Genomic DNA, 13,079 nt, shown 5'->3' with positions numbered 1-13,079 from the left:
TCGGGATTCTTAAACACAAATAATATCCATATTAGTCTTTTCAGCAACCTATAAAAAAATAATATAATTGAAGTATTTGCACTTTATATTCATTTATATAATTATGAGCCCCCTCTTTCCTATTGAATTCGCATTAATTATACAACTTATATAGAGATAATAGCAGCTTTATCAGCATTTGAATCATTCTCCTTGCTCATTTCAAAATCGAAAAATGAAAAGGCTTTTTCAGTTATAACTACTATATTATAGTTTACCCCTTTATTAATATAATATAAAGAATTACAGCCTAGAATATAAATCGGATTGTTGAAGAAGCCCTTCTCTGATTGGGCCTATTTGAATAATCAATTTACCAATTGCCATTCGTTCTCGTAGGTAGTGATGTAGGCTCTTGGTATAAGAGATCTGGGGATAATCACTTGAGGCTGTTTGTCTGGCGTTGTAGCAGGCACCTTTCCCTTGCGCACTTCCTGGGTCTCCCTTCGGCTAGCGGTTCCAGAAATGAATTATATTATAACTACTTTCTAGAATATATTATAGTACAAAGTAGGTTCGCTATACCTACAAACGCTTTCCTAGTTCACTTATGATAAAGCTACTAGTACTAGGCTTCTGTAGAATCTTCTAACTATATTAAACCATCTATTGTGTAATTATCTTCGAAAGTTCCGATTAGAATCAAAACTATTCCTTTATGCTTCTATTCCTATTTGCTCCTTAAGCCTATTTAATACCTCCATTATGCCTTCTATTTTATAGTATCCGATTATAGATTGATATATATATTTATTCTTTTGAGTTATATAGATAGTATTGTTATTGCTGTCATTATATACTATACCTTGTGATTAATAATTGTTTTGCATTACCTTGCTAGATTTCTTCTATACAATAAAGCCGACTTTGGTCCTGGCCGGAACTTCCGAAGGTAATCATACAATAGGTGGTTTAACGTAGTCAGAAGATTCTACAGAAGTCTAGTACTAGTGGCTTTATCACAAGTGAGCCGGGAAAGCGTCTGTAGGTATAGCGAACCTACTTTGTGTTATAATATATTCTAGAAAGTAGTTATAATATAATTCATTTCTGAATGGTCGCCAGGCCACACAGGGATCGAAGGGAATGAGCGTGCGGATGCACTCGCTGACAAAGGGACAAGAAAATCAGCCTCAGGGCATGCGAATCGACCTACAGCAAGCGGTATCCGCTCTATAGCAAAAACTGCTATGGAATCGGCAGCACAGGCGTGGTGGATCAAACAGATACCAACGCTCTCCAAACAGTACCAGAAATGGGACCCAAAGAGCACAAACAAATGCCCTAAGGAACTAGAACTCTCACGAGCAACTCTCCACCGCATGCTAGCGATCCGCTCAGCACATGGCGACTTCGAAAGCTACCACCGACGATTTAAACACAAGGAAGCAACAATCCACTGCTCATGCGGAGCATTCAAATCCCCCGAGCATATTGTGCATTGCCGCAAAGTCCTCGCGACCTATGAAACCTGGCCCCCAGATATCAAGCCCAAATACCCACCCTGCAATCAAGCAGCTCAAGAACGACTACTGAAACAGCTAATGTATACACCAGCCAAATTCGCTAAATTCATTGCTATAACAGATTTCTATAAAAGCATATGCCCTAAAACACTATCAGAAGAATAGAAAGAGAGAAGGAAAGGGATCGATTGATCCAGGCGAACATAAGCAGGGAGTAGGAGGGGATAGATCTAGAAAAGCTATGTGGAAGAAAATTGAAGCACACAGCATACCATACTGCAATAGAATATATACAAAAGCTACCCTTACAGGATAAAACAGCTTTCAAACAAATACTATATAGGAGATCGGAAAGCGCGCACGGAGGCGCTCAGAGGATCGGAGACAAAGGCGCAAGTGCGCTAGCCATCGCTTGGGAGGCTACTGAGGGTATTGAGACCCCATCCCTAGGAAAGGGGGATCATGTAAACTAGAAGATCATCCCGCAGTTAGCCCAACCGTAATGCCCCCTGGGAGGCTCGCCTATACGGCCCGGTTGAAAATTACTAATAATAATAATAATAATAATAATAATAATAAAGCCGACTATATCTCGTAGGCTTACTATTTCAGATTCCTAGTTAGATAGTTTTTCTATAGTATTTCCAACCTATTAATTAAAGCTCTACTTGTAAAATCCATTTTCTTAATGTATAGTTTATAATTGAAAGTAGAATGCTAAAAGTGTATTGTATATATATTATAGAATTAGTCTTTATCTGAAATCCTTCATTACTGTAATATCGATTGAGTATTATCGAGTATAACTTACTAAAAGTATCCTTTCTATATCGGAACTTCTTTGCTGTTATATTGCTCCTATATATTTGAAGGTAAGGTATTAAAAATATCCCTTTTTCTATTCCATATATACTCCTGTTGGCTCTAGTAAACATTATCCTAGTCTTTATATATTTTCTATTATTTCCTTTATTATTTATAAATATTCAATTCAATATACCTACAAATCATATATATTATTAGGTTATAAAAACTCTATATACTAATACTCCAAAGGTATTTTATCGATTTTTGTTTATTAAGTTAAGAATATTGGTTTTACTTTCAATATAAGCTTCAATCAGATTCAGCTATATTATAAAAGCTTTATTATCTATTATTTCAAAAGCTAGTTCCACTTTGCAAATATTTTATTATAATATACTTTGACTCTATTCCCTATATAGATTTATAAAGGTATAGTTTTATATCAATTTTACTCTTATTTCCCTTTCATTATTGAATGGTTTTTATTTCCATTTTGCTAATAATTCTCTATTTCGAGTATCTTTATAATTACTCTTTAATAATCAGCTATATATATCTTCACTCTTAATATAACCTTCGATTAGTATACAACCATTACCCAGCTCCAGTGTCACGGTGTGAGCTCACGTGACATATCGGTCTTATCGGAGAGGACCGAAAGGAGCGCTCGCATTGGAGCGCAAGCGAGCTAGGGCCCGATCAGGCTAGCTCGCTATAAAAATTCTGTATATCTTCAATTCGGAAAATCCTGTATTATAGCTCCTTAAGCTATATCTTAATCTTTAATCTAAATCTATTATCTGAATCAATACAACTTTACTAAATTAAAGCAAAGTTATTAGAACCCTATTTCTGTCTGCCTGCCTTATAATACTACATAGCTCCTATCTATTAAAAATCGCTTTTATGATAACTACTCCATACCTGCCTGACCAACTTAGGAATACCTCAGAATTTAACGCTTCTATATCAGAGAACTCTTAGATTTGATACCAATACCTCTAATCGGCATCTATATATTATATCGAACTAAAGAAAACCAACAGATTATTCGAATACAAAATTTCCGAATCCTTAATCCGCAAATATATTCAAGCCACTCTATACAAGCAAGTTGCTACTCAAAACACCTATCTACTCGATTGCCTTACCAAATCCACACCTACTATACCTATTCGTTTGGAAATTGTATCCCCCAAAACTCCTACTAACTCTATCCCCGAATTTACTATACCTACTCCAACCACTCGATTAAATAAACACATCCCCGATCCGAAAGAGTTTAATGATACCCACTCCGACCTATATAGATTTGTTTAATAGATATATGGAAAATTGAATGTAAACAATAATAAATTCCTAACAATTTCTATCCAATTGATTTACACTACTAGAAGACTTACTGGAAAGGTATACAAACTTATACTATCTAAAATCTCCTATAGAATTCCTTAGTTCACTGATTATATCACACTTCTCAAATATTTCGAAAATATCTTTAGGAATTCTAATCGAATATAAAACACATAGAATAAACTATATGTCACGGGATCACCTCTGGGAGTATTCAGAAGCTTTACCGCTGAGCTAAACGCTTAAAAGACTAGGAGGTAGAACTGGAAGTTCTATCTTATTCTCATATATATAGCAGGACAGGACAGGACAGAAAGGGCTTAGTGTTATTCTGTGACATTACCTTCCTCCTTAAGGTATGGTCTCCATACCATTACCTACTAGGAGGTTTCAGGATTCAGGATTCTGGATTCTAATGCCTCAGGCATTCAGACAGGTAGACAGGATCTATATATACTAGCCCCCAAACCAATGAAGGCTTGTAAGCTATAAGTGGGTCCCCTACACAGCTCCACTTATAACCAAGGGTAGTTCTACCTAATATCACGGGATCATTTCTGGGAATATTCAGAAGCTTTACTGCTGAGCTAAACGCTTAAAAGACTAGAAGGTAGAATTGGAAGTTCTACCTTACTCTCACATATATAGCAGGACAGGACAGGACAGAAAGGGCTTAGTGTCACCCCGTGACACTATATATATTAAAACAAAAATACCTCGATTTTAATACTTTCTTTATAGAATTTTAAAGACTCACCCTAAAAGAAGAAATGTTTAATAACACTCTAACCCTATTCCTATTCTAAGGAATCTTTCGTGAACTACAAGATATATTATTGTATAACTCTATTTCGACCTATAAATTTCATTAATATACTAGCTATCTATAACAATTCGATAATTGATTCTATCAATACCAACAACAAGTTCATTGTATTCATCCTATCACTTCTGAAACCTTAATTTGGAAAATAATCATTGCCTCATTTTTACAACTTGTTAGTCCAAAGTTTATTCCAAAAGATTTAATAGATCTAAACTTAGAAAAAAAGAAATACATTATTAAAAACTTAGGTTCGCAATAGGACTATGATGAATACTATCATTGCGGCTCTACTAGTCATCTGATATGAGACTGCCTATACCCCAATATCCATTCTATTCAATTTCGAGTTATTATTATTACAATCAGCCCTACAAGAACTAGTTCTATATCAAACAATCCTTTAAGAAACCAAGTCCCTATCCGTTCCCTACCTCGCTCTCCTTCCCGTTTTTCAATCGACTCTATCAATTCGGAAAACGAAATATGCCTAACCTAAATTATAATCAAAATAATCCACTGCATATCTTCTACTTATTTGCTACTATTATTCATAACCTTTTATTAAAAAATAAACTAAACAATTATATAGATCTGATAATCCTATCCATCACCCTGCTTTTGGAAAAAGACACCCTCCTGATATACACTATAGTTGATAATGGATATAAGGGAATTGCCTTTACAAATCGAAGCTAAATATCTTCCCAGAAAATACTAATACATCAACTGTCTACAGCATTTGAAGTTATAAGATTCAATAAAAATATTCTATTCAATAATCGAATTACCTTTTATATCCAAATAGAATTCAGAATCAACAATTATATCGAAAAGAAGATTGTTTTATATATAACCAAGCTAGCTCACTATCCCATTATACTAAGGATAGCTTAGCTTAAGAAATACAACCCTTATATCGACTTTGTAATAAATTCATTTTAGTTTGATAGTCCGTTTTGCTACGAATTTTGTAATACTCCGTTCCACCTATTCTATATAAAAGCTTTACCAAATGTTCCTCCAAAAACTCGATTTATATATCTGTTTACCCACCCTAAAGAATTTAAGAATAAGGATATAGCTACGATTTCCCTGAAAATCTATTCGACTTACATTCATCAAAGATATAAAATATTCTAGATATTAATTAAACAAATTGATAATATTTTAAATAAAAAAAAGAAGATATTCGATTCTAAAAACCTATTACTCGAATTCCGAAATTGAAAAGATATCTTTTCCTTAAAGAATATAAAGAAGCTACTCCCTTATTGATTATATGTGACGGAAACGGTGTTGTAGACCATGTGGATCAGATCATGTGATGGTCAGGTATTCATTATATAGAATACTCCGGAGCGGAACAACGATAATCGGATCGGCTGCAGGACCGATCACTGCTCCCGTGATCGGTACCCGAAGATCACTCAGTATATAATCCGATCTCTTCTCTACGAGAAGAGATCAGTTCTAACTGTAGATAAGGAGATATACACATTCTTATACTTATACCATTATTGTCCAATCATTCCCCTTCATCGTGATATGCTATTGTCCTGTACGATATTATATAATTATAAGATCCATTTCAAAGAAAAAACTATTTCTCCTTTTGACACCTTATACTTCATATCCCATCCCGAATTAGAAATTCTAAAAAAATAATTAGAAAAAAATCTTAGAAAAGGATTTATCTAGCTAAACTCTTTCCCTACCACTTCCCCTATTCTATTTGTCAAGAAAGCTAATGGAGGCCTTCGGTTTTGTATAGATTACCATATTCTAAATAATCTATTAATTAAAGATTGATATTTTTTATTATTAATAAAGAAATCTCTAAATAATCTGAAGGAAATGAAATATTTTAATAAGATTGATATTATCTTTACCTTTAATAATATAAGAATAAAAAAAGGGCAAAAATATTTGATTGTATTCCGTATTCGATTTAGATTATTTGAATTCCTAGTTATATTATTCGGGCTGATAAAAGTATCTATAATCTTTTAAAGATTTATTAATAATTCCCTGTAAAAATACTTGAATGTATTTTGTACCACTTACCTAAATAACATTTTGATATACAGCCAAACCCAGGAGGAACATATCCATTATATCCAGAAGATTCTGTAAGCATTATGGAAAGCCGGGTTGTTCGCTAAATTCGAAAAGTACGAATTCCTGAAATCCGAAATCAAGTTTCTAGGCTTTATTGTAGAAAGAGATAATATCCGAATGGATTCAGAGAAAATCAGAATTATTATGGATTAGAAACCATCTGTTATTGTAACTGATATTCAAGTGTTTATCGGGTTTGCGAACTTTTATTAACGATTTATTAGAGATTTCTTAAAGATTATCAATCCGATAGTAGATCTAATCAAAAAGAATATCCTGTTTCTATAAAGCTCTGCCTATCAAAAAGCATTCGACCGATTGAAGCGAGTATTCATCGAAACCCCTATCCTAGCTTTCTTCGATTGGGAAAAGGAAGTCATTTTAAAAACTAACACCTTCGACTATATATCTGCCGGAGTATTCTTCCAATACGATAATAAGGGAGTACTGAGACCTGTTACATTTTTCTCTAAAAAATATTTGGCAATTGAATATAATTATGAGATTTACGATAAAAAACTGTTAACTATTATCTATTATTTCGAAAAGTGATACCTGAAGCTGGAAGACATTATTTTCCCAATTCAAGTTATTATCAATTATTGAAATCTGAAGTATTTTATTACTACAAAGTTATTAAACTATTATCAAGCCCACTGATCCGAATTTTTATTCCGATTTAATTTCCGAATTACTTATCGTTTCGAAAAACTAGGTGCCAAACCTAACACACTAACCAGAAGGTTAGGAAATCTTTTTAAGGAGAGGGATAAATGCCTTCTGTACCAAAACTATACCATTCTGAAATAAAAGAATCTGAATCCCGATCTGTTTCTTACTATTGTTACTCTAACCAAACCCAAGATTGCTAAAAAAGTACACTTCACTATAATTATTTGTAATTAGAGAAATCCCAATTCTATTAATATTATTAACCATTTAGATTCTGATAATATTATAACTTTACCAGAAAATAATAAAGTTATAGAATCTGCAACTCTATGTACTATATCTATACTCAATTTTGTAATACGATTAGAGGATCTAGAAACCCTTTTAGACCTTCCTGTCAACCTGCTTGCCCTATTCCACAAAGATTACCAAGCCGATCCTGTACTCAAATCTATTCTGAAATCCCTATAAAAGGGATCCCCAAAATACTCGAAAATCATTCTTGCTGAATATACTGAAAACAATAACCTATTGTATTACCAAAAGAAACTATATATTTCCGATCACAATCCTCTGAAAACCTATCTGCTTTGTTTGTATCACAAATCACCTATTGCCGGTCACCCATACTATACCCGAATCTTCGAATTACTATTCTGAAATTACTATTAATCTGAATACTATAATTATATTACACAATGAATTTATAATTGTTATAGTTATTACTACACTACCCCGAATTATAAAGGCTAAAAGGAAGTTCTCTATTTGCTTCTGATTCTATAAAAAGTATAACAAAATATCTCAATAGATTTTATTATATATTTATTCAAAAGTATTGATTTCAATACTATCATAATAATAATTAACTAATTAACAAAAATGAAACATTTCTTGTTTTACTATAATACCTACAACTCTAAAGAGATCATTTATCTATTCCAAAAGAATATCTAAAAGCTCTACAGCTTACCTTTAATTATTATATCTAATCATAAAGCTCAATTTGTTTCTGAATTCTGGAAATATCTCTACAAGTATTTAGATATAGCTATTAAGCTTTTGATCGCTTATTATTCTAAAACTAATAAACAAATCGAGAGGGCTAATATAATACTAAAATAGTATTTCCGATTATATATAGCCTATTTACAAAATGATTAAGTAGAGTGGCTTCTATTTATCGAATTCTCTATCAACAATATCTGATTCGAAAGCATTTAAATGGTTTTATTCTTTTCGAACTACAGATTCTATTTCTATCTAGACTTCAAGCCTATATTATTTCAAAATAATCATTTTGCTATATAAAATACTAAAGAATTTGTTACTAAAATAGAAACTATCTCTTTACATTTATAAATCAAATTGATTACTAACCAAACTCGATATTCGAAGAATACCAATACCTACTATTCCCCTGCTTGTAGATATCTGTTCAGTAATCTGATTTAATTAAATATCAGAAACATTAAGACTTTGTATTTACAAAAAAAGCTCGATTAAAAGAATCTCGAGTTTTTTAAAATCTTGAATCTGATAGGCCTTTATATTTATAAACTGGAACTCTCTATCTCAATAAAGATTCACCTCGTTTTTTATATTAACCTATTATATCCTATATATAATGATTTTATCCCCAGATAGTACAATCCATTGCTATTACTTATCGAAATCAACAGCTTAGAATAGTTTGAAGTTGTCGAAATCCTGGATTTCTATTGAAAGAGAAGAGATTGTAAAGGATCTTACCTAAAATATATTATTTGCTAGATCGATTACAAAATACTAATCAAAGAATCTATAAGCTATCTGAAGAACACACAAAAACTGATTTGCAATTTCCATTGAAAATATCTTAACAAACCTGGTTCTACTTAACCAGATCCTGTTTGCTTGTAGATTATAAACCGTGACGTACTGTCTCGATAAAGCTCGACCCTTAGAAAGAGGGTAATGTTATAGTATGAGTTTATATAACATATCGATTTTATCGGAGAGGACCGAAAGGAGTATTCGCATTGGAATACAAGCGAGTTAGAGCCCGATCGGGCTAGCTTGCTATGAAAATTCTGTATATCTTTAATTCGGAAGATTCTGTATTGTAGCTCCTTGAGCTACGTCTTAATCTTTAATCTGAACCTATTATCTGAACCAATACAACTTTGCCGAATTAGGGCAAATTTATTAGAACCCTATTCCCGCCTGCCTGCCCTGTGATATCCAGCTGACTCTACTTAGCTTTCCGATCATACAATCGAAGGTTTGTAGGATACACCATATACAGGTGAGAGTTATTGTATCCCTAGTTCAATTGATATACAGATAAAAAATTTTATATAATAAATTTTCAGCGAAAATTTCTTTAAGTCCCCTTAAAATAGAAGTTTTCTAATTATGTATATATATAAAGGTCAATTATATTAATACTATACAATCTATTTTTTCAATATAATATTAACTATTGAGATTTTGAATATAATTGACGAAATGATTTATTTGTTAATTACGGATTCTGCCACCATAGGGTTAGCTCTATGACATCTTCGTTCATAACTTCAGCCTCTCCTATACCTACAACCATTACCTCAAATCTCAACGCAATCGATACAACGTCCACCTCCTGCTGCAAAATTACCAACGGTGGATGCCCATTCCCCACCACACCTCTCGTCGCTTTGATTATTATGACAGTTCTCCCTTGAATATTTCTTAGGTAGCTATAAGATAATGAAAATTTGCGGAGCTTTAAAACGATGTTTTGGACGTGAGCGTGATGTTGATTATGATTGCGTAGAAGCTCACCAACTTTGAGTTCCGGTATTTTAATATGAGCTCTTTCAACTTTTCTATTGACATCAATAGGGTCACAGGATTTTCTATCAGATGTATAATGTTTAGAAAGGCTATAGTATATAAATAGCTATCTACAAGTAAGGTGCTATTTTGAGGCACATGTAATCCTCTTTCATGAAGACTTCAAGGGTAGGCTCTTGATGCACATGCATGAACTCTTGTAAAGGACACACTATCTGACTATCTATGCTAGCTATATAGCAAAGCCTCCAAGTTATAGGCCTTTACAGGCCCAACACGCTATAGCAGATATGCAACAAAAGAATCCATGGGATGGTAATAGAATCTGATTGGTCGATGGGATTGGCGAAGTGAATATCGAAAGTGAATGCAAGGGAGTTTCGCTTGTTTTCATTGGGATGAGAAGTCCATGTCATCTTTTCGAATCAAAGCCAAGGCTTCACACTCACATTTTTTTCGCTGCAAACTCTACTTTTGATTTTATTGCTAAACTGCAGTTCAAAATGAAGGATTTTTGGATCATAGATTGTTAATTGTTGTGAATAGGCAGAAGTATAAGGCCACTAGTGTGTGTACGGACTGACATTCATGTAAAAATTTACTTGACAATATTTTTCTCAATTTTGATTCTTGAGAACCGTTACAATCATTCATTTGAGATTGAACAATGAAAAAATTGGATTTTTATTAAAATTTTGAAAGTTGAGAAGTGTACTGTTAGTCTATGCAACTACGGTTGAGCTCATATCTCAATAATATCAAAAGTTTCGGAAACTGCACTAAATAAATACTATTAGATATATTACACAGTAAACAAAAATCTACGGACTACAACCACCTCTTTCCATCAAAATCTACCTCTAAACTTCCAATCTATCCTTCCCAAAATCAAAAATCAAAAGTCACCTCAGGCCACTCCTTACTAGGCCCATCCAACACCTTCCCTCCCTTCCCCTTCAACCACTTTCCAAAGAACCCACCCACAAACTCCGTCTGTATGTCCAAATTCCTCACTCCATTAATCGTACCCAACAAATCCTCAAATCCTTCTAATCCCAGTACCGTCGCCCAAACCGCCAAATCCGTATAACTACCATGCTGCGTCGCATTAACCCTCACATCTCTTTTCCAACCTCCAAGCTTCACCGAGTTAGCCCAGAATTCATACCACGTTGGATCTCTCTCTTCCGTTCTGGTATGGTTTTGGTTCGCCATAATCATGAATGGTTTCTTGAGCCCGCTTTGTACGACATCGCCTTCGATTGCACCGTCGAGATTCACTCCGTATGAGAATCGGGAGTCATCATGCATAGCTTGGAAAGCTGCAGCTCCGCCCAATGAGTGACCAAAGGCTCCGATGGTTTTAGTTTGGAATGTTGGTTGAGATCTTCTATATCCATATGAATGGGATGAGGAATTCTGGATGCCAGGAATTTGAGCAGTGAATAACGGATCTGAGAAGGAGTTCAACACAAATTGCATATCTTTAACTCGAGCATTCACATAAGGAATTGCAGCGGTAGTATTATCGAACTCCTCGTCTACCCATGTTGCAATTGTACCGTTCGAATATTCGATGAATTCAACATCGTACGGGTGATCAATAGTGATGACAAAATAGCCCAGAGAAGCGATATTCTCGGCAATGACGGTATAAGCAAGTCGCGAATTCCCATAGCCCGGAGAGAAGAGGAGGATTGGGAAATCAAATGAATTATTGTGGGAAAGAAGAACAGGGGCGGAATTGTAGGAACGGGAGGCAAGCTCTTCGAGAACATTGGAAGGGAGAGAGTAGCTTTCTGCTAAATAAAGAGCCGTGGCTGATGGGAAGGAGGGCGCAAATGTATAAGATGAATTTTTGGCGGATGTAGGATAGAACAGGGAGAGCATTAGACTGCGGGAAGTAGACGAGTCCGTCACTTGGAGAGTGGTGGTGCCAAGGGTATGAGACCCAGGTAGTGGAGGTGCTTGAATAATGCCATAGACGGCATGAGAAAGATTGAGAAATAGCCAGCAGATTTTCATTGTGATTAAAGTCATATTGCTTTTTGTTGATGTTAATCAATGTGAACAATTCAAACAATAAAGCCGTCTATCTAGGTGATTTTATACAAAATTTGAGTGTCTCAGCCGCAAGTACAAATTTGTCTGCCTAGAAATAGCGGTACTCGGCAAGTACAAATTTCATGGCAGCAGACCATTATTGAAGATATTCGTAATCGTGCATTTTTGACCCGTTACGCTATTCTACAACGTCGGTTCGCTAGGATATGGATTGTAAGATGTCATTCGTGATATATTGGGCGCGCCCTTTCACATAACACGCTTCGTGGCTGTGCATCAGCCCTGCAAAATTGGCAGTCCATTGTGGAGCATTCTACCGCAAGTAAAACATGCCCAATCATATCATTTTCGGCATATTGTTCTTGAAACTAAGATTCTAATACTAGAGACTTCTACAGCCTCAAACTTAGGGAGAAAGAATGTAGAAGCCCCTCCCTAAGCTTTGAAAGGGAGCCTTCTTTGATCGCAACCCGGTGACAATAATGTCGTGGCTTTATTTATCACAGCCCAGTGGATAGATCCCCTATGATAATATGACAAGGCGGGGCAGGATCTTTACCACATCTGGCATTTCGAACTATTGCACTCCACACAAAACTCTGTGTCAATTACACATAGCAAGCGAAAATGTCTCCTCGATTAGACCTTATCGTTCGAGTCGGAAGACAAACACGTAGAAGACCCACTAGACCGGCGGCGGTTCGACCTCTCCGAAGACATCCAGTACGAAGAAGGTCGCCAATAAGAAATGTAGGAGTGAGACGGAGAAGTAGAAGGAGGAGATGTGGAAGAAGGCTAGCTGCAAGGACACGACTGGATATCTTGCTACTCGCAGCTTCATACAGTGGCTAGGAAGACTCACATGGAGTAATCTGTCGCTGGAACGAGACTAGGAAGGTTTTCAGACGATGGAAGCA

The 13,079-nt window shown here is 34.9% G+C and overlaps 1 protein-coding gene across 1 annotated transcript; it reads right to left on the bottom strand.

Annotated features, from left to right (window-relative positions):
- Positions 1-10,986: 10,986 nt before the first annotated feature.
- On the bottom strand, positions 10,987-12,138 carry EAF02_001530 (uncharacterized protein; the record flags this gene model as incomplete). Its single annotated transcript, XM_038897578.1, has 1 exon — positions 10,987-12,138. One exon carries the CDS (start codon positions 12,136-12,138, stop codon positions 10,987-10,989), a length of 1,152 nt encoding a protein of 383 aa, XP_038762553.1.
- Between the last annotated feature and the right edge of the window lie 941 nt (positions 12,139-13,079).

Source organism: Botrytis sinoallii (genome assembly GCF_014898435.1).
Source record: "Botrytis sinoallii strain Bc 23 chromosome Unknown BSIN_002, whole genome shotgun sequence".
NCBI lineage: Eukaryota > Fungi > Ascomycota > Leotiomycetes > Helotiales > Sclerotiniaceae > Botrytis > Botrytis sinoallii.
Note: the sequence above shows the minus strand (reverse complement) of the source record. Positions and strands in the feature narration are given on the sequence as shown.